Source organism: Ranitomeya variabilis, chromosome 1 (assembly GCF_051348905.1).
Source record: "Ranitomeya variabilis isolate aRanVar5 chromosome 1, aRanVar5.hap1, whole genome shotgun sequence".
Lineage (NCBI taxonomy): Eukaryota > Metazoa > Chordata > Amphibia > Anura > Dendrobatidae > Ranitomeya > Ranitomeya variabilis.
Window position 1 is genome coordinate 78,044,342 of NC_135232.1, and position 21,938 is coordinate 78,066,279.

At 44.7% G+C, this 21,938-nt stretch overlaps 1 protein-coding gene across 1 annotated transcript in view; it reads right to left on the minus strand.

Moving 5' to 3' along the window:
- The window catches only part of PARP8 (poly(ADP-ribose) polymerase family member 8), a 377,448-nt gene that overhangs the window by 153,337 nt on the left and 202,173 nt on the right, over nucleotides 1-21,938 (minus strand). The window contains exon 4 of the mRNA XM_077285314.1: nucleotides 5,245-5,331. Within this exon, the coding sequence (XP_077141429.1) occupies nucleotides 5,245-5,331 (87 nt within the window). The remainder of the gene's footprint in view (nucleotides 1-5,244; nucleotides 5,332-21,938) is intronic.

The window sequence follows — 21,938 nt, forward strand, 5'->3', positions numbered from 1 at the left end:
ACTGGAGCAGTCACTCCTCCGGCTTTCAGAGGACATGCCTGGCTGCAGCAGTGCTACCCCTGTACTGGCACACCCCTCATCTGCCAACTTAGCAAACTTATTGGGGTGTGCCAGATCAGGACTAGCCTCCCTGGCACTCTTCCCTCTACCCCACCTTCTGTCTGTCACCCAGCTAACTGCCACACTGTCCTGCAGCTCCATCCTACCATCCCCCCCCTCATCTATCCCATTGAGCGTCTGCTCTGTGAGCAGAAGACTCCTCTCCATATTGTCTATGGATCTCAGTGTTGCCAGCTGCACATTTAGATCCAGTATCTGGGTTTCCAAATGCACAACGTGCTCACATCTCGCACAGCAGTATGCACCCTCGACCGGCTGGTCAAGGACTGCATACATGTGGCAAGATGTGCACTGGATGGCATTAACAATTGTGGAGCACATTTCCTAATGGGGTTTGCATCACAGAGAAACGCTAATTAAAAATAAATACAAAGTATTAATTTAAAAAAAAAAAAAAAAACAGAAGCAATTCCTCCCTTGGAAACTCCCTGATTCCAAAGTCACTGAATCACAAGTCACACACTTACCGCCGTTCACACTTACGCTCAGGTCACACTCAGCTCGCTCACACTCGCTGTGCTGAAGATTTATAGATTTTGTTTTTTTTTCTCTCTATCTCCCCTCAACAGCAATCCACCTTGCTGTTCAGATGCACTTCCAAAAACAAGTTAGAGGTTAGAGGAGTGGTTAGGGTTACTGTTGGGATTAGGGTAAGGGGTGTGTTTGGATTAGGGTTTCAGTTATAATTGGGGGGTTTCCACTGTTTAGGCACATCAGGGGCTCTCCAAACAGGACATGGCATCCGATCTGAATTCCAGCCAATTCTGCGTTGAAAAAGGAAAACAGTGCTCCTTCCCTTCAGAGCTCTCCCGTGTGCCCAAACAGGGGTTTACCCCAACATATGGGGCATCAGCGTACTCAGGACAAATTGGACATCATCTTTTGGGGTCCAATTTCTCCTGCTACCCTTGGGAAAATACAAAACTGGGGGCCAAAAAATAAGTTTTGTGGGAAAAAAAAGATTTTTTATTTTCACGGCTCTGCGTTGTAAACTGTAGTGAAACACTTGGGGGTTCAAAGTTCTCACAACACATCTAGATAAGTTCCTTGGGGGGTCTAGTTTCCGATATGGGGTCACTTGTGGGGGGTTTGTACTGTTTGGGTACATCAGGGGCTCTGCAAATGCAACGTGACGCCTGCAGACCAATCCATTTAAGTCTGCATTCCAAATGGCGCTCCTTCCCTTCCGAGCTCTGTCATGCGCCCAAACAGTGGTTCCCCCCCACATATGGGGTATCAGCGTACTCAGGACAAATTGGAAAACAACTTTTGGGGTCCAATTTATCCTGATACCCTTGTGAAAATACAAAACTAGGGGCTAAAAAAATCATTTTTGTGAAAAAAAAAAGAATTTTTATTTTTACGGCTCTGCGTTATAAACTGTAGTGAAACACTTGGGGGTTCAAAGTTCTCACAACACATCTAGATAAGTTCCTTGGGGGGTATAGTTTCCAATATGGGGTCACTTGTGGGGGGTTTGTACTGTTTGGGTACATCAGGGGCTCTGCAAATGCAACGTGACGTCTGCAGACCAATCCATTTAAGTCTGCATTCCAAATGGCGCTCCTTCCCTTCCGAGCTCTGTCATGCGCCCAAACAGTGGTTCCCCCCCACATATGGGGTATCAGCGTACTCAGGACAAATTGGACAACAACTTTTGGGGTCCAATTTATCCTGATACCCTTGTGAAAATACAAAACTGGGGGCTAAAAAGTCATTTTTGTGAAAAAAAAAGGAATTTTTATTTTCACGGCTCTGCGTTATAAACTGTAGTGAAACAATTGGGGGTTCAAAGCTCTCAAACCACATCTAGATAAGTTCCTTAGGGGGTCTACTTTCCAAAATGGTGTAATTTGTGGGGGGTTTTAATGTTTAGGCACATCAAGGGCTCTCCAAACGCAACATGGCATCCCATCTTAATTCCAGTCAATTTTGCATTGAAAAGTAAAATAGCACTCCTTCCCTTCCGAGCTCTGCTATGCGCCCAAACAGTGGTTTACCCCCACATATGGGGTATCGTCGTACTCAGGACAAATTGCACAACAACTTTTGTGGTCTAATTTCTTCTCTTACCCTTGGGGAAATAAAAAAATGGGGGCGAAAAGATCATTTTTGTGAAAAAATATGATTTTTTATTTTTACGGCTCTGCATTATAAACTTCTGTGAAGCACTTGTTGGGTCAAAGTGCTCAACACACATCTAGATAAGTTCCTTAAGGGGTCTACTTTCCAAAATGGTGTCACTTGTGGGGGGTTTCAATGTTTAGGCACATCAGGGGCTCTCCAAACGCAACATGGCGTCCCATCTCAATTCCAGTCAATTTTGCATTGAAAAGTCAAATGGCGCTCCTTCCCTTCCGAGCTCTGCCCTGCGCCCAAACAATGGTTTACACCCACATATCGGGTATCAGCGTACTCAGGACAAATTGCACAACAATTTTTGGGGTCCAATTTCTTCTCTTACCCTTGGGAAAATAAAAAATTGGGGGCGAAAAGATAATTTTTGTGAAAAAATATGATTTTTTATTTTTACGGCTCTGCATTATAAACTTCTGTGAAGCACTTGTTGGGTCAAAGTGCTCACCACACATCTAGATAAGTTCCTTAGGGGGTCTACTTTCCAAAATGGTGTCACTTGTGGGAGGTTTCAATGTTTAGGCACATCAGGGGCTCTCCAAATGCAACATGGCGTCCCATCTCAATTCCAGTCAATTTTGCATTGAAAAGTCAAATGGCGCTCCTTTCCTTCCGAGCTCTGCCATGCGCCCAAACAGTGGTTTACCCCCACATATGGGGTATCAGCGTACTCAGGACAAATTGTACAACAAATTTTGGAGTCTATTTTCTCCTGTTACCCTTGGTAAAATAAAACAAATTGGAGCTGAAATAAATTTTGTGTGAAAAAAAGTTAAATGTTCATTTTTATTTAAACGTTCCAAAAATTCCTGTGAAACACCTGAAGGGTTAATAAACTTCTTGAAAGTGGTTTTGAGTACCTTGAGGGGTGCAGTTTTTAGAATGGTGTCACACTTTGGTATTTTCTATCATATAGACCCCTCAAAATGACTTCAAATGAGATGTGGTCCCTAAAAAAAAATGGTGTTGTAAAAATGAGACATTGCTGGTCAACTTTTAACCCTTATAACTCCGTCACAAAAAAAATTTTGGTTCCAAAATTGTGCTGATGTAAAGTAGACATGTGGGAAATGTTACTTATTAAGTATTTTGCGTGACATATGTCTGTGATTTAAGGGCATAAAAATTCAAAGTTGGAAAATTGCGAAATTTTCAAAATTTTCGCCAAATATTCGTTTTTTTCACAAATAAACGCAAGTTATATAGAAGAAATTTTACCACTATCATGAAGTACAATATGTCACGAGAAAACAATGTCAGAATCGCCAAGATCCGTTGAAGCGTTCCAGAGTTATAACCTCATAAAGGGACAGTGGTCAGAATTGTAAAAATTGGCCCAGTCATTAATGTGCAAACCACCCTTGGGGGTGAAGGGGTTAAGGAGCTGAAACTCCTAAACCCTTCATCCGATTTTAATGTGGATACCCTCAAATGAAAGCTGAAAGTCTGAACTTCAACTGCATCTGTATTGTTTTGTTTAAAATTCATTGTGGTTATGTCTATAACCAAAATTAGAAAATGTTGTCTCTGTCCAAATATATATGGACCTAACTGTATATATATATATATATATATATATATATATATATATATATATATATATATATATATATATATAGACACATTATACCCCTTTGGAAGCAGATAATTTATATTAGTATTGTGGTGTTGTTTGCATTCTGCTTTGCTATTTCCAGGTGTCCCACTTTTATTCCTGTTCCTGTTTTAATGGATTCCCTTTTGTGTTATATCTATTGTATTATTTATATGATGATTATTATTATGTATTTATGAAATTGTTTAATAAAAATGTATTTTTAACCCATCTTGGGAATGGTTATTCCTTTTTTGGTGTTTATTGTAGTTCTTTTCTTCCTTCCCTGGTTTTTTTTTTTTTACATTTGGATAGAAGGTTTGTATTGGTGTTATATATCACTGTATGTCTGGTCAATAGATCTTAAAAGCTCATTTACATATAAGAAAAATATGGATTTCCTGGGAGTAAGACATCAGATCGCAGATATCAAGGTATCCTTTTATTCAGCTTCGGAGGGTTGTTCCTACGGAAAAAGTTCCTTTAAAATTTTGGAAAAAAAGAAAAATGAAGAGGGAAAGAAAAAGAAAATATATCTTAAGAATTAGAATTGACCAAAGGGCAACTTGCCACTGTTGTATCTGGTTCATTACCGCTCAGAAAATATCATAATGTTCTTCTGCCAAAGTTGTTCAGTTCTACTGCTAACGTGGAGGTCAAATACATTAGGTCTATTGCTGTTATAGTCATAAGATTATTATAGCCATCAGCTCATACTTAGGTTTATATTTGCTTTGTGCAATGATCACTATAAATCTATTGTTCATGGTTTGTTTGTTTTTTGCACATATTGCTTAGGAGATTCAGGAGAGATGTTTAATTTTTTTTTTTGTTCTATTCTTAGTCCAGTGGAAAGTCTGTAGTTTTTGACCGTCGCACCCGAGTCCTTTGAACCTCCTCCTTCCTCATCTGATAAGTAAGTCAGGTGCAATGTCATCATTACGGCACAATTCACACAGGTGTTAGGGATGGCGGCACGTACGAGGAGGTTAGTGGGGCTCTGCAAATTGTTTTGATCAACTCTACTGGATATATTGCACAGCAGCAGAGAAGCTTTCACCATCTCCCTGCCTTGTCGCGGAGCAGCTTTAACCAGCTCCCTCCCTCTTTGCTTGGCACCATCTGTATGACACTGGTGGCACAAGATGGTCTTTGCACCACATACATCATATATCGGGACTATGGCCATGGTTGTTACGCAGTTTGCAGTTATGGGCAACTGCATGTTTTCTTGCACTAATTTTGGTGAGTGTCACCCATTATGCTACTGGCCAAATGTGAAGTGATCTCCGTCAGTGATTTCAGCTCTAACCCTACCACTTACCATTGATCAAAATGGATCAAGAAACTAAGATTCAGAGATTCACTAAAAATGACAAATCCACATGTCTTACCTGTTATCCTGTGGAAAATGACTGGGATGGGTTCTGTGGTAACTAACACATCTTCATCATTCTCTGAACTGGATACATACGTGTTATCTGCAAGGTATCAATAAGCAAAATCTATAAAATATTACATTATAAAAAGTAAAAAGCCTGTAAACAATAAAAACATATATACATATATATTTTTTCTCAGCTTTAACCTTGGAGCTACTCAAAACTGCCTGGAAACTACACTATTATTTTCACACATATAATAATTACAATGCACATACGACACAAGGATTATTTGAAAAAAAAATAAACATCTAATTTACATTACTGGGGGGGCTGAAAGTCCCCCTCTCGGCTTATACTCGAGTCATACCCAGGGGTCGGCAGGGGAGGGGAGCGGGGGCTGTCTAATAATACTCACCTACTCCTGGCGCGCTCCCTGCAGGTCCCTGCTTCCCGGCGCTTCAGTTTCTTCCTGTACTGAGCGGTCACATGGTACCGCTCACTACAGTAATGAATATGTGGCTCCGCCTCCCATAAGGGTGGTGCCGCATATTCATTACTGTAATGAGCGGTAACGGTGACCGCTCAGTACAGGAAGAAAATGCGGCGCCGGGGAACAGACGTGAAGGGACCTCGGCGGTAGCAGGTGAGTATGACGGGGCAGTGCGCGATATTCACCTGGTCCTCGTTCCACCGTCGGCGCCGCTGTGTCTTCCACAGTGACGCTCCGGTCAGAGGGCGCGGTGACACGATTAGTGCGCGCCGCCCTCTTCCTGAACGTCGGTGCAGAGGATGGGAAGACACAGAGGCGGTCAGCGGTGGAACGGGGAGCAGGTGAATATAGCAAGTGCCGGGGGCCGGAGAGGTGAGTATGTAATTTTTTTAGTTTTTTAATCGCAGCAACAGCATATGGGGCAAATATCTGTATGGGGCATCTTATGTGGCCATGTGCACCATGATATGGGGGCAAATATCTGTATGGGGCATCTTATGTGGCCATGTGCAGCATGATATGGGGCAAATATCTGTATAGGGCATCTGTATGTGGCCATGTGCAGCATGATATGGGGGCAAATATCTGTATGGGGCATCTGTATGGGGCCATGTGCAGCATGATACGGGGGTAAATATATGTTTGGGGCATCTTATGTGGCCATGTGCAGCATAATATGGGGCAAATATCTGAATGGGGCATCATATGTGGCCCTGTGCAGCATTATATGGGGCAAATATCTGTATGGAGCATCTTATGTGGCCATGTGCAGCATTATATGGGGCAAATATCTGTATGGGGCATCTTATGTGGCCATGTGCAGCATGATATGGGGCAAATATTTGTATAGGGCATCTGTATGTGGCCATGTGCAGCATGATATGGGGGCAAATATCTGTATGGAGCATCTTATGGGGCCATAATCCACATTTGTGGAGCATTATGCGGGGCAAATGTCTGTATGGAGCATCTTATGGGGTCATAATCCGCATTTGTGCAGCATTATATGGGGCATATTTTAATATGGAGCATCTTATGGGGCCATCATAAACTGTATGGAGCATTATATGGGGCTCCTGATTCAATAAGGATATTCAAAAACACTTAAACTACTGATGTCTCAATTGATTTAACTTTTATTGGTATCTATTTTATTTTTGAAATTTACCAGTAGCTGCTGCATTTTCCACCCTAGGCTTATACTCGAGTCATTAAGTTTTCCCAGTTTTTTGTGGCAAAATTAGGGGGTCGGCTTATACTCGGGTCGGCTTATACTCAAGTATATACGGTATATACAGCTCTGGCAAAAATTAAGAGACCACTGCAGAATGTTCAGTTCTCTTTATATGTATATTTTTGAGTAAAATGTAAATTGTTCATTTATTTTATACACTTCTAACAACATTTTGTATTTTTTTTTTCTGAAAAGGAGAAATGGTAAAAAAAAACCAAAAAACAATACTTTCAGACCTCAAATAATGCAAAGAAAACAAGTTCACAAGTTCATAATCATTTAGAAACAACAATACTAATGTTTTAACTCAGGAAGAGATCAGAAATCAATATTTTGTGGAATGACCATGATTTTTTAATCACAGCTTTCATGCGTCTTGACATGCTTTCTACCAGTCTTTCACACTGATTCTGGCGCAAAAATGTAAGCAATTCTTCTTTGTTTGATGGTTTATGACTATCCATCTTCCTCTTGATTACATTCCAGAGGTTTTCAATGGGGTTCAGGTCTGGAGATTGGGCTGCCCATGACAGGGTTTTGATGTGGTGGTCTCTTCATTTTTTCCAGAGCTGTGCATATTTAAAGGGGCTATTCACAAAATCATAATGTGATCTCTGCATTCTGTACAAACAGAATTAATCATAATGCACAGTATTTTAAGCCTGAACTGATGTGCCGCTATCATCGCCCCTATGATGACTCTCTAGGGCTCTCTGTACCCTCCTTTGCCACTGGATTCGTACTCCAGTAGTTCTGATGCTGTCAGTCGACATTACTCAGATGAACCTGTGTAATAAAACATCTGACAGTCGGGTTGTAAGCACAGCCCAGCTATGCTGTGCTGAAGATTCCAAAGATACCATCTGCATTTGCACTTAATGACCCTGTATAATTAGAAAGAAAGGAAAATATATGACCTCTGTCTAATAAAACATCCACCAGACACTCACACAGTATCTTCATTGCCTTGACAGCCAAGTTGCAGCACAGCTCAGCTATTTTATGCTCAGCTCTGCATGCAGGAGAATATGACCTTGCTCTGAAGATCCACGTGAACCACAAATGAAATGTGGAGTTTATATAGGAATATAGGTCAAATAGTTGATTACAGTCACTACATTCAAAGCTATCAATGAGTCCATATAAATAAAAGTTACCCATGATGTGATCAATACACCTTTATCAGGAAGAACACAGGAGATCAAAGGGAGGGACCTGAAGCACTGAGAAGTAGTAGTCTGCTGCTGGGAAGTGTAGCTTTAGGAAACCAGAATTCAGCACTGTGAAGTTGAATTCACAGAGGTGCAGAAGGAGATGAAAAATCACATAAAAAAGGTACAAGAAAGAAACATTTTGTAGGGATTGTACTTTATATTAACAATAGTTTTACAGACACATTACATTGCAAAAGATCATATATTAATTCTTTGTTTCCACTGACTTAGAGACCTAGAGAAGAAGCCAATCACTTGTGAGGCCACATATAGAATATAGAATACAGTTTTGGGCTCCACATTTTAAATAGTACCGTATTTTTCGGACTATAAGACGCACTTTTTCCCTCAAAAATGTGGAGGAAAATGGGGGGTGCGTCTTAGGCTGCCATCACACTAGCAGCATTTGGTCAGTATTTTACATCAGTATTTGTAAGCCAAAACCAGGAGTGGGTGATAAATACAGAAGTGGTGCATATGTTTCTGTTATACTTTTCCTCTATTTGTTCCACTCCTGGTTTTGGCTTACACATACTGATATAAAATACTGACCAAATACTGCTAGTGTGATGGCAGCCTTATAGTCCAGATGTACTGGCTCTGGCTGTGGTGGGGGAGCGACAGTGGCAGAGCAGCGGGTCACAGAGGCAGGAGCCGGCTACTGTGGCTAAGGCTAGTTTCACACTATTGTTCGGCAGGGCTGCAGATGGCAGCCTTCTTCCTCCAATAAGCCCCACCCACTGCTGCGCCTCTTCCTTCAGATCTGCCTACGTCTGCATGCATCCTGCGTACCCTGTTGTGAACTCTGTTTTCGGGCTCCCTCTTGTGGTCACAGGTGGTATTGCGTGAGTTTTATTTTTGGGCTCCCCCTGGTTGCTTTGTTTGTTATCTTGCGGGTCTGTGGCTGGATCAGCTGCCTCGTTATTCTCTAGGGAGGTTTCTATTTAGCTCTGCTTCACCTCCACTTGTTGCCGGCTGTCGATGTATTCAGTGCTATTCTGATTACTCCTGACTATCTTGGTTTTCTGTCTCTTCATGAGAAGCTAAGTTCTGTTTGATTATTTTTTGCTCATCTGTCTGCAATATGATTTCTGTTTATGATGAGTTTAGTCCAGCTTGCTAATATGTGATTTCTTGCTGCTGGTAAGCTCTGGGGTACGGAGTTGCTTCCCCCGCACCGTTAGTTGGTGCGGGGGCTCGAGCAATCTCTGCGTGGATATTTTGAATAGGGTTTTTCATTGACCGCACAGTTCTCTTCCTATTTTCTGCTATCTAGTGTTAGTGGGCCTCATTTGCTAAATCTATTTCATCTCTGCGTTTGTGCTTTCCCCTTAACTCACCGTTAATATTTGTGGGGGGCTTTTCTATATCTTTGGGGGTCATTTCTCTGAGGCAAGTGAGGACTTACTTTCTCTCTAGGAATAGTCAGTTTCTCAGGCCGTGACGAGACGTCTAGGATTTCCAGGTAACGTTCCACGGCTACTTATAGTTGTTTGCGGATAGGATCAGGTTGCGGTCAATTCAGTTACCACTTCCCCAGAGCTAGTCGTCGGTTCAGTTTCTTAGCTAGTCAGATTTGCGATCCTTGCCACTAGGATCATAACAGTACCCTATCTTTAACATTGGGTACGCAGGCCATGCGGATTCATGCGGATGCCTCCGCATGTGTCTTTTTGAAGCTGCGCCGACAGCAACATAATGCAACATGTTGCGTTCAATGCTGGTCAGCACAGCATCAAAACGACGCATGCAGAGGCATCCGCATACATCCGCATGGCCTGCGTACCCAATGTTAAAGATAGGGTACGCAGGATGCATACAGACATAGGCAGAGCTGAAGGAAGAGGCGCGACAGTGGACGGGGCTTAACAGAGGAAGAAGGCTTTCATCCGCAGCCCTGCCGAATGCAAGTCTGAAACCAGCCTAACTCCTGTGCCCGCTGCTAAAGAACAATGAATATTCACTGCATTCCACGCCCATGGGCGAGGAGGGCAATGAATATTTATTTCACTTTATTAGCATCTTGGTATGATTGGCCCCCATCCCAGTTTTGGTATGCATAGCCCCATCCTTATCCTTGTATGATTGGCTCCCACCCCCATCCTGGTATGCATGGACCCATCAGAAAACATACAAAAAAAATTACACTTACCTTCCCTGCGCTTCATCGCAGCAACTTTTTCCGATGCCAGCAGCTGCTTTATGCTTGTAAATAGCGCATGGCAGGGACTGCCAAATGGCAGCTGCCAGAATGCTCACTGCTCTGCATGCCAGGACTGTGTGTGCGGAGAGCAGTTAATGTTCATTGCTCTTTACTAGTGTGCACAGCCGGAGCCTTCCTGCAGCTGCCGGGAGGCAGGTGTGCCGCTACTTAAGAAGAATTAATATTCACCTTATTCCACGCCCATGGGAGATACTATAACACTTTAAAAAGTGCTAAATGCTTTTCTCCTAACAAATGGCATTGTGGGATATAAATAATCTAGCGATAGAGAACGTATAACTGGTGGAGAAAGGTTGAACTTGATGGAACTGGGTCTTTTTACAACCTATGTAAGTGGGATAAAAGTCCTACACAGCACCAAAGTATTAAAAATGGATGCTCCAACTGCACTCTTGTGATGAACAAAAAAAAGGATAACAAGAGGTTCCTAGTAAACCACGTAAAACTCCATACAAGCCAAATGTTCATGCACTGGGCCTGAGCTGTGGCCAGAACCTGAATCAAGTTTAATGGCTGCTTATGGGGTTTAACGTTGATTTAAAACCGCCATGCACAATAAAAAAGAAAGAAAACATGAAATTGCAAAGAAAAATCAGCCATACTAGCATGTCCAGACACAAATGCACAAAAAGAGTGCAGCAGGTCGCCTATGATGAAGGCGGGGGCAGCACAGGGGCAAAATACTGAAAACAACTACTTAATAACCCACCAAACATCTGTGAGGGGGCTGCCTAGTATTCTAATTGCACACAGGTCAGACCTATCATGGTGGGCCGGCTGCATCCTGTTTGTGCATTTGTGTCTGGACATGGTATTGCAAGTATGGCAGATTTTTCATTTTCAGTGACGTTTATATTGATTTTAGTCCTTCTTTCAGTGAATTGTTGTTGAATTTAGAGTAGGGACTCGCAAGATAGTGAGGACCCCTGACGAACTTGTGCATTTGGGTGAAAGTATCGAACAATACCTCATGTATTATATATGGTACATCATTTTTGCAGTGTACAGGCCGGGGGTTTCCAGTGGTGGCCGGGTAATATAGGGTGACTGGCCTGTGGGTGCACATATGGTATTGGCAGCCTGCCTGTATTGCAAGTATGGCTGATTTTTTCTTTTTCAGTGATGGTTTTTTTTTCTCTCCATACACGTTAGCCTGATGTGGACAGAATTTGCCAGTATTGATGGGTCCAGTTAACAGCCTTATGTGTATTATCCAGCAGTGTTGTGTATGCTTATGGACTGTTCAGGCAGCAGAGCTGTGTGCATCTACTGTGCGTGCCAAACATGAGTGGTAATGGCTGTCTGACAGCAAACACCGGAGCCCTCTACTAAATGAGCGTGGCTGCGTATGGGAGAGACTCACTGTTGATATAATAGGCCGAAAAACTTGAACTTCAAAGTTAGTCTCCAATACTAAACTCCACACACGAACTTCTCCCGGAAGTCCATTTTAATGTTCGGTGTTCCGGGGAAGAGAGAATTTTCCTTTTCAGGTCTCCATTGTTTTCAATGGAGATTGGGTTCTGGTTCAAGTTTGGGTATGGTTCTGGTACCCGAACTGAACTTTGTACAACCCAAACTTGCATGAGTCCGGTAATCCCTAATAGTGATCACAATGTTTTTTTATCCTACTGGAGGACAGCTTTTTTGCCATTCTGCAATTAAATTATTTTTTTCACAGTGGACTAATTGATGCTTCTTTAGATTTTTTTTAATTTACACTTAGGGCTTTCCATGTTGTCATAGGTCACATGCCTGTAAGGAACATGAAAGATGGAGGATGCAATAAGAAGACAACTTTACACCTGATCTTAAACTACTCATGAAAAACATGGATGTAGGATGCCTGTAGAGGTAAGTGTAATCCGTAGAGCTGTGTATGTGTAGGGTCGGACTGAGCCACCGTAGAACCTGAGGATTCTCCGGTGGGCCCAGGCCCTGACATCTCCTGGCATACAGTGCCAGCAGCTGCCTAGGGCCCCCGCTGCTCCAGGGGCCCCCAGCCAGTGGGGTGTTGCTAATAGCGGCACACCACACAGCTGCTATGGGGCCCCCGGTGCCAGCGGAGCAGCAGCGGGTGGCAGGAAGCCTAAGCCTGTCCCCGCTGTTAAAGTGAAATGAATATTCACGCTTCCCCACACCCCATGGGCGAGGAGAAGAGTGAATTCATTTCATTTTAATAGCGGGCAGTATTTGCAGCATGCTGCAGCTAACACTGCCCACTATCAGTGCCCCTTCACCCCAGGGGCTCCCCAGCCCATGCAGCCACTATGGAGCCATAAGCCAGGGAGACCCGGCATCAGTGCTGCCCCCCAGTGTGCACCGCAGTCTAATGGAAGAGGGAGCATCAGATGACACTCCCTCGCCCATCATTCCCCTCGCCGCTGACACACAACGGGTACGCGATGACGTCACTTCATTGCGTACCTGCTGTGTGCGAGGCCAACGGCAGCGCAGTTCCTGACATTGGAGTAGAGCCGCCGCCGTGGGAGCGAGGAGGAGGAGAGGTGAGTATTGTGGTTTGTTTTTTTTCAGTGAGTCCTGGTTGTATGAGGGGGTGAGCTGCATGATGCCTTATGGGGGGAGTGAGGAGCTGCATGATTCCCTATGGGGGAAGGGTGAGCTGCATGATACCCTATGGAAGGGGGGTGAGGTGAATGATACCCTATGGGGAGGGTGAGCTGCATGATGCCCTATGGGGGAGTGAGCTGCCTGATACCCTATGGGGGAGTGAGCTGCCTGATACCCTATGGGGGAGTGAGCTGCCTGATACCCTATGGAGGGAGTGATACCCTATGGGGGGAATGAGCTGCATGATACCCTATGGAAGGGGGGGTGAGCTGCATGATACCCTATGGGGGGGGATGCATGATGCCCTATGGGGGGTGAGCTGCATGATACCCTATGGGGGGTGAGCTGCATGAAACTCTATGGGGGAGCTGCATGATATCCTATGGGGGGAGCTGCGTGATACCATATGAGGGGGCAGCATAATACCCTATGGGGGCAGCATAATACCCTATGGAGGGCAGCATGATACCCTATGAAGGTGGGCAGCATGATACCTTATGAGGGGGGGCAGCATGATACCCTATGAGAGGGGGAGCATGATACCCTATGAGGGGGGGCAGTATGACACCCTATGAGGGGGGGTGGCAGCATGATACCCTATGAAGGGGCTACATTATATTCTGTGGGGTGCTGCATTATATTCCATGAAGGGACTGCATTATACCTTATGAGGGTCTGTATTATACTCTGAGTGGGCTACATTCTATTCTGTGGGGGGGCTGTATTATACTATTTAAAGGGGGCTGCATTATACCCTATGAGGGGGCTACATTATATTCTATGGGGGGGCTGCATTATATCTTATGAGGGGGTTGCACTAAACTCTAAGGAGGCTACATTATACCCTAGGGGGGGCTGCATTATACTCTGAGGCTGGTTGCATTGTATTCTATGGGGGGGCTACATTAAATTCTATGGGGAACTGCATTATTTGCGATGAGGGGCTACATTATATTCTATGAGGGGGGCTACCTCAACCCCTACTACATAATTAAGACGTGTACTACCTTATATTATAACCTGATATTATAGTATTTTACCACACAATTGGTGGTCTTGTATTTATTTCTATGTAGCTATATAGTGGGCCCCAAGAATGATTTTCTCTGGTGGGCCCAAGGTGCTCCAGTCTGACGCTGTGTATGTCTATACAGTAGTGGCCAAAATTGTGGATACACTTGAAGTTTTTAATAATTTCCGAGGCTTCTGGAACTTTCGGCGATCTTACTTGCTTGATTATGTAATTATATTTATAGCCCAGGCACGCAATCTGTTACTAAAGATATCAGGAGACTTGCTTTTGATATTTTGTCGGTAGTTTTCATAATTTTGACAAGAAATACTGGACTTCGTTCTCTGTGAGTAAAATACATACATTTTTAGTTATATGTTAACCTGTCTTTATGTCCGCATTAAATTAAAAATAGTGTTTTAAAGCTACAGTCGTCACTTGATCCTTTCAGTATAGGTCCTACAGGCTTTCATTTCTTTACAAACTATTGACAATTTGTATTTCTTTTATTTTATTAATATTTAAATTTAATTTTTTTTAACTGAATAATTATAAATGTCTATTTTGAGCTCACAAACTCCTGAGTTATTGTTTTTTTTAGATTTTAATCATGCCAGCCACAAAGAGGTCTGATTGGTCTCCAAAAAAGAGAGCTACGGCTATTGTTTTGAGAAAGGAGGGATACAGTTTCAGGGAATTTGCTAGGATGATGTTTGATGGAGTCACTGCTTCTGGAATGCAAAAGCTGTTGTTCACATTTTACTGTTAGTTGCATCATCAAAACTAAGAGTGGAAGAGGAAGAAGAAAGGCAACAACTCCAAAAACAGACAGAAGAATTGTTAGGCAGGGGTGACTACCGCGGTCGCAGCGGTCGCCAGTGCGACCGGGCCTGGCAGGTCAGGGGCCCGGGCCCGGCAGGTCAGAGGCCCGGGCCCGGCAGGTCAGAGGCACCCAACACCATGTTGCAGTGCAGGAGATTCCTCCTGCACGGCAACAGTCCGAGGCGTATCTAGGGGGAGGGGGCAGCCGGGGCACATGAGAGACAGGAAGCAGCTCCAGTCATCATGGCGAGACTGTCAGCTTCTGCTCTGCAGCCCCGGGACAGAAGGTGAGAGCAGGGGGGAGGTGCGGGACAGAGCCGCTTAGTCAGGAGAAGCTGAAGAGCTGCAGCCGATTTACATCAGCCACCACTGTACCAGAGAGGAGATTGTGAGTTGTGTATATGAGCTGGTATCTGGTGTGTGTGTGTGTGTGTGTGTGTGTGTGTGTGATATCTGTAGTATGTGTGTGTGTGATATCTGTAGTATGTGTGTGTGTGTGTGATATCTGTAGTATGTGTGTGTGATATCTGTAGTGTGTGTGATATCTGTAGTGTGTGTGTGTGTGTGTGTGTGTGATATCTGTAGTATGTGTGTGTGTGTGTGTGTGTGTGTGTGAGATATCTGTAGTATGTGTGTGTGTGTGTGTGTGTGTGTGATATCTGTAGTGTGTGTGTGTGTGATATCTGTAGTGTGTGTGTGGGTGATATCTGTAGTGTGTGTGTGTGTGTGTGTGTGTGTGTGTGTGTGTGTGTGTGTGATATCGTAGTGTGTGTGTGTGTGATATCTGTAGTGTGTGTGTGTGTATGAGGCAGGGGCGTAATTACCACAGTCGCAGCGGTCGCCGCTGCAAGTGGCTCTGGCAGGTCAGGGGCCCGTGTGTCCCCTTGAGCCTGTCTTCCTTGTCCCCTTATGCTTGTGTCCCTTGTCCCCGTGTGCCAGTCTCCCTTGCCCATTAGTCCCTGTGTGTCCCCATGTGCCTGTCTCCTTTGTCCCCTTGTTCTTGTGTCAGTCTCCTTTGTCCCCTTGTGCTTGTGTCAGTCTCCCTTGCCCACTAGTCCCTGTGTGTCAGTCTCCCTTTCCCACTTGTCCCTGTGTCCCCTTGTGCTTGTATTCCTTGTCCACTAGTCCCCGTGTGCCCCTTGTGTCAGTCTCCCTTGCCCACTTGTCCCCGTGTGCTCCTTGTGTCAGGCTCCCTTGCCCACTAGTCCCCTTGTAACCTTCTCCCCTGCCTCCTAGCCCCCATGTGTCCCCTTGTGCCTGTCTTCCTTGCTCCCTAGCCCCCCTATGTTACCCTTGTGCCTGTCTCCTCTAGCCCCCTTGTGCCCTCTCCCCTGCCCCCTCGTCACCATTTGCTTGTGTCTTTCTCACTGCCCCTGTATGGAGGGGCTGCATTATACTATGAGGGGGGCTGCGTTGTATTTTATGGGGGTTACATTGAGTTGTATGGCAGGGCTGCAGGGGGGGGCCCCATTTGGAAGTTCGCACCGGGGCCCATAACTTTGTAGTTACGCCACTGTTGTTAGGTTAGCCTTGCATACAGAACAGCACCAGCCAAAGAACTCAACCACTTCTTACACGATGGAAGAATTTCGGTGTTGGACAGAACAGTACGTCGCCGATTACTTGATGCCGGTCTGAGAGCGCGAACACCAAGGAAAAAGCCATTCCTAAATCAGAAACGTAAGAGAATTTCCTGGGTCAAACAACATCTTAGCTGTAGAACTGAAGATTGGAAGAAAGTAATCTGGAGCGATGAAACGAGAATATCAATTTTTGGTAGTGACGGAGTGCGTTCTGTTCAGAGAAGGCAAAAGGAAGACTGTGTTCCAGAGTGTATTATAGCTACAATGAAACATCCTGAGAGTGTTATGATATGGGGATGTATGTCCTGGCATGGAATTGGGAGATTACAGATCCTTGAGGGAACTATAAATGCTTTGAAATATATTCATGATGTCCTTGAACCAAAGCTCATCCCATCACCATGACCTTGGCCAGGAAAAGACCGAAATTATTTTCAACAGGATGGAGCGCCATGTCACACTGCAAGGCAATGTTTAAAATGGTTTGAAAGCAAACAAATTTCTGTGCTTTCATGGCCAGGAAGCAGTCCTGATCTGAAATCTATCGAAAATCTGTGGTCAAGATTAAATCGAGTGGTTTTTAGTAAGCGACCGAGCAACAAACAGGCATTGATTGCAGCTGTTATCAGTTCCTGGTACCATGTTATAACCACAGAGAACCTGAGAAGTCTTGTGGAATTGATGCCAAGGAGATGCAGAGGATCTCATTCACACTCCTAAAGAAAGAACACATAGTGATAGCATGAAATTACCATATATACTCGTGTATAAGCCAAGATTTTCAGCACAATTTTTTTATGCTGAAAATGCCCCCCTCGGCTTTTACACAAGTCAAAGTCCAAAAAGCCGGCGGGGGAAGGGGGGCAGCGGAGCAGTGAGTGACAGGAGCCGGTGGCTGTGGCAAAGTGACAGCTGCAGCCGCCGGCTAACAGAAGAGATCATACTTACCCACCGTCGCTGCATCTCCGTTTTCCTAGCGCCGGCGGCTCTCCCCTCCTGTGCTGAGCGGTCACATACCGCTCATTAAGGTAATGAATATGGATCATGTCTCCACTTCCATAGGCATGGAGCGCATATTCATTACATTTATGAGCGGTGCCACGTGACCGCTGAGCAGAGGAGAGGCACCGGCGCCGGGACAATGGAGATGCAGGTGCGAGGAGGGTGAGTGTGACGGGAAGGGAGGACAATGTGAGCCATGCATACAACCACGTCATGGGGGAACCGAGCCATGGGGGATGGGGGAGCCGAGCCATGCGGACCGGGGGAGCTGAGGAATGGGGAACCTGGGGAGCTGAGCAATACGGGACCGGGGGAGCTTACCAATGCGGACCTGGGGAGCTGAGTAATGTGGGATCGGGAGAGCTGAGCAATGTGGGACCGGGGGAGCTAAGCAATGCAGGACTGGGGGAGCTAAGCAATGCGGGACCGGGGAAGCTGAGCAATGCTGCACTGGGGGAGCCATGCATACAACAGGGGGAGCCACACATTCCAGGACAGGACAGGGGGAGCCACATACCAGGACAAGATCTCAGAGCAATTTCAGAACAGACATCGGCTTGGGGCTATGCAGCATTGCCTCAGTGAAGCGACAACAGGCTCTGCTGGAGCTAATTTGTCTAAGAGACAAACCACACACCATGGCACAGTTATTGAAATGATTAACAGACCAGACAGATCTGTGGCTCTCGCCACTGAACCTACAACCAAGCATGGTCATGTGTGATTAATGGCCATAACCTGTTGGCGGCTGTGAAGCTTGGCAAGCTCACACACATACCATGCTTGGCTTCCATGCTCACCTTGGTAGCTCAGCAGTTTATGAAAACCTACCCATATTTGCAAGAGCTTCTGGTCAAGGAACGCTGCATCAGCAGCCATTTCCGCAAGTCAGGTAAAGCTGGCAAAGCCCTGGCAGTACTGCAGCAGTGCATGCAAGTGCCAGCTCACCAACTGGTGTGCAATGTGACGGCACGCTGGAACTCCACACTCCAGGTTTGTGAGCAGCAGAGGCAGATGTGGAATACCAACTCCAACACTCCCATCGGTATTCTTATCAGCCTCCACACATAAAAACTGAAGAGTCGGCATGAATGTCTGATATTTGTGCAGTTTTTCAAAACTTTGAGAACTCCACAAAGATGGTGAGCGGTGATGACGCCACCATCAGCACAATGATCCCGCTTCTGTGCATACTTAAACAGTCACTGCTGACTATTAATCTTGAAGCTTTGAATGCGGACCAGGTGAAGACGGAGGACGACATGAGACAGGGAGATACTACTCAGCCCAGCCTCATCTCAACTGCTTGGTGTGGATTGGGTAACAATGAGGATGTGAAGGCTGAGGAGTAGGAGGCACAGGAACAGGAGCTGATAGCGGAAAAGAGGCTAGAACCCACACAAGCTTCTCTCCTACGTTGATTGGCTGAGGAGGACATAGAGAGTAGTCATCATGGTGGAAACAGGGAAGTGTTGGCTGTAGGGACCATGGCACATGACAGACTTTATGCATCGCTGCTTTTCCCATGACCCTCACGTTACAGTTGGACAAATTTTAAACACCACCAGATAACAGAAGCACATAAAGTGATTTTAATCTTCAATTTTTGAATGAGGCCTGCCAGTTGATGCCTTTGACGGTCTATGGATGACTGAATGACCCTCCTTATTTTTTCATGACTTAGCGCTTTGTTCAGAGCCTTTATGAATGTAGGAGAACATCAACTACATTTTCTTAATATTTAAATGAGACCTTCCAGCTGTTGACTTCAAAAGTATATAGATGACCCTGCTAATAATTTTTTTATGACTTTGCACTGTGTGCAGAGCCTTTGTGAGTGTAGGAGTACAACAACTACACTTTGTTCACAATATTTGACTTAGGTACTGCAGTTAGTTCCTTCAATGGTGTATGGATGACCCTGCTTGTAATTTTTGGAAGGCTTTGCACTTAATGCATAGCTTTTGTGAGTCTAGAAGAACAACTACATGACAAGTTGAACAAAATGGTATGAGGCCCTCCTTTATGTCTAATTCAGGGTGTATCTGAGTCCCTCTTCCATCACAATTTTGGCATTCTTGCTTCCATTATAAATTAGGCTGAAATTTCCAATGTTTAATACAAGATTCAAATTTGGTTTACTCAAGTTGTTTTAAAAAAATCCTTTTTATCCTTTTTATCTGAGTCCCTCTTCCATCACAGTTTTGGCATTCTTGCTTCCTTTATAAATTAGGGTGAAATTTCCAGTGTTTAGTACAAGATTTAAATTTGGTTTACTCAAGTTGTTTTTAAAAAATCCTTTTTAAATATTGCCTTACATGCAAGTCATTATACAGGAAATAATGTGTCTTAACTTTTTTCCTGTAAACTCCATTTTCTCATTGATCTTGAATGTTGGATTGATGGTCTTTAAAGTGGAGTAAAAGTGTGACACCATTGTTCTCAGCAGCATTTTGGGAGTCAGATGCTTCCAGGGGTCTTCCCCATGCTGTTCTCCTTCCACTCAGCACCTTTTCCATCCATTTCAAAATTTTCACTGCCGCCCAGACCACTTTGTAGGGTCTGCCAGAAAAATGCTTGGATTTCCCATGGACTCCCATTATACTCGTTAATAACAAGCATGTGAATATTAGGAACTGCTTATTTTGAGTAACGAGCATCTGAACATTTTAGCGCTTGCTAATCTCTAATAATAATAATCACTGTGTTTGTCTACATTAAGCCCTGCATAAATGTGTAGAAAGCTCTGTATGTGCATGTACTGGATCATCACATCTGGGTTCTTACAAATGTTACCGTATCATAGCTGTAACATCGTAACATAAATGATACATTAATCTCAGGCAGTCACCTTCCCAGATATCCATCCATGTATTAATTGTTCCTGGAAGACATCTATTGATTGAGCTGCTCCCGTTTATTGGCACTCCATACAGAAGCCGCATTTTATAATTTATTCACCTTACTTTACTACAAAAGTAATTCATTGTTTTGCAATCAATACTGTAATGTGCAAGATATGAACATCTAAGCAGATCTATAACAAGATTTAAGTAAGCTCAAAGATAGCAAGCCCATGGGGGCAGTAGTATCTAACATGGCCATGCCTAAAAAAAAAATAATGTTTTAAGTCTTACATCTATTATGTGAATATATCTATTATGTGATATATAATTAGTGCAGTGCATGTGTATTTTATTGTACATGTATTTAGCTAATAAAAGAAAAATAATTTGTGAGGTCCCCCTTACTTTTAATACCCAGCTGAGGGGATATGTGTGGGCACATTATTATGTGGGTGTATATGCTGGCACATTATTATGTGGGTGTATATGTAGGGAGGAGAGCCAAGCTAACGGTCTCTCTTGCGTGTCTGGGCTGGAACTGTTGGGGATGTCACCATTGCTTCAGGGGAAAGAGACTTCTGACCAGAGCAGTTCAGGACACCTGACTGATGGAGGCGGGTCCGACATAAATAGCTGTCTGAGCGGGAAGACAGGACACTTGGCGGGGAACCAGCGTGTGAGCAGTGAAACGGTTGATTCCCTCTCAACGAATTAGTTGCGCCTGTATTCCTGGCTAGCAAGACTGCTGACACATTCTACCCTCTGCCCAGAGAGACATCTGCACCAGGTAGTGACCAGGATAGAGTGCATACCTTGGCTCCGCTCGCCACCGCGGAGGCACCACTTAGTCCCATCCTTGCGGTGCCTGCTAAGAACCGGCCCGTGGCTGTGGCTGTGTCCGCTGGACTGTGTGCTTCTACTGCGACCTTGTCTACTGAACTTTCTGCTTCTTCTACTGTGCCGCCTACCTTCATCTCTACCCCACCGTGTGCCCAGACCAGGAGATCACGTGCCTGAGGATTTGCAAGGAGACAGTGCATCTCCCTTCTGCGGGAACGGGTCGGAGACATCCCGCGCCGCCTGCGGCGCCGCCAAGGGATCTTCCAGCCACCTTCCTCCAGCGCACAGAGACTGATAAGTTAACCTGTTATTTTCTTCTGCATTTGACTTTCCCCCATCTTCAAGTTCACATCCTTTACCCCCCTGCTTGTACCATCACTGTTTTATATGTTTTATATATAAAAAACCTGTTAACCCTTGCTCTGCCTCCTGTGTGTCAATGCATCCTACGCACCTGCTAACATTCTACACTTGGCGTAGTCGGCAGGATGCAGTCCAATAGCATGCAGGTGGCAGACCAAGCAGTTGGGGGTGGCCCCAGGACTAGCCTTTCCCTGGGGGCCATGCTGAGCAATTTGCCCAAATTCATGGGGAGCAACACTATGTTGTGGAGCTGGACTGAATGCCTTAGAGGCATGATGAGGATGCACCCCATGACCCCTGCGCTGGAGGCTGAGGTGGCCATTATGGCACTGGACGGAGAGGCCAGGGATTCAGTAATGTTATGGAGCCCCAGGACCGGGATACCATTAATAAGGTGTTGCAGATCTTGCTGGAGACTCACAGAGACCCCACAGACGTAGGTGAACTGAGAACACGTCTTTTTAGTAGAATGCAGAGGGAGGGGGAGACCGTAACCCTATAT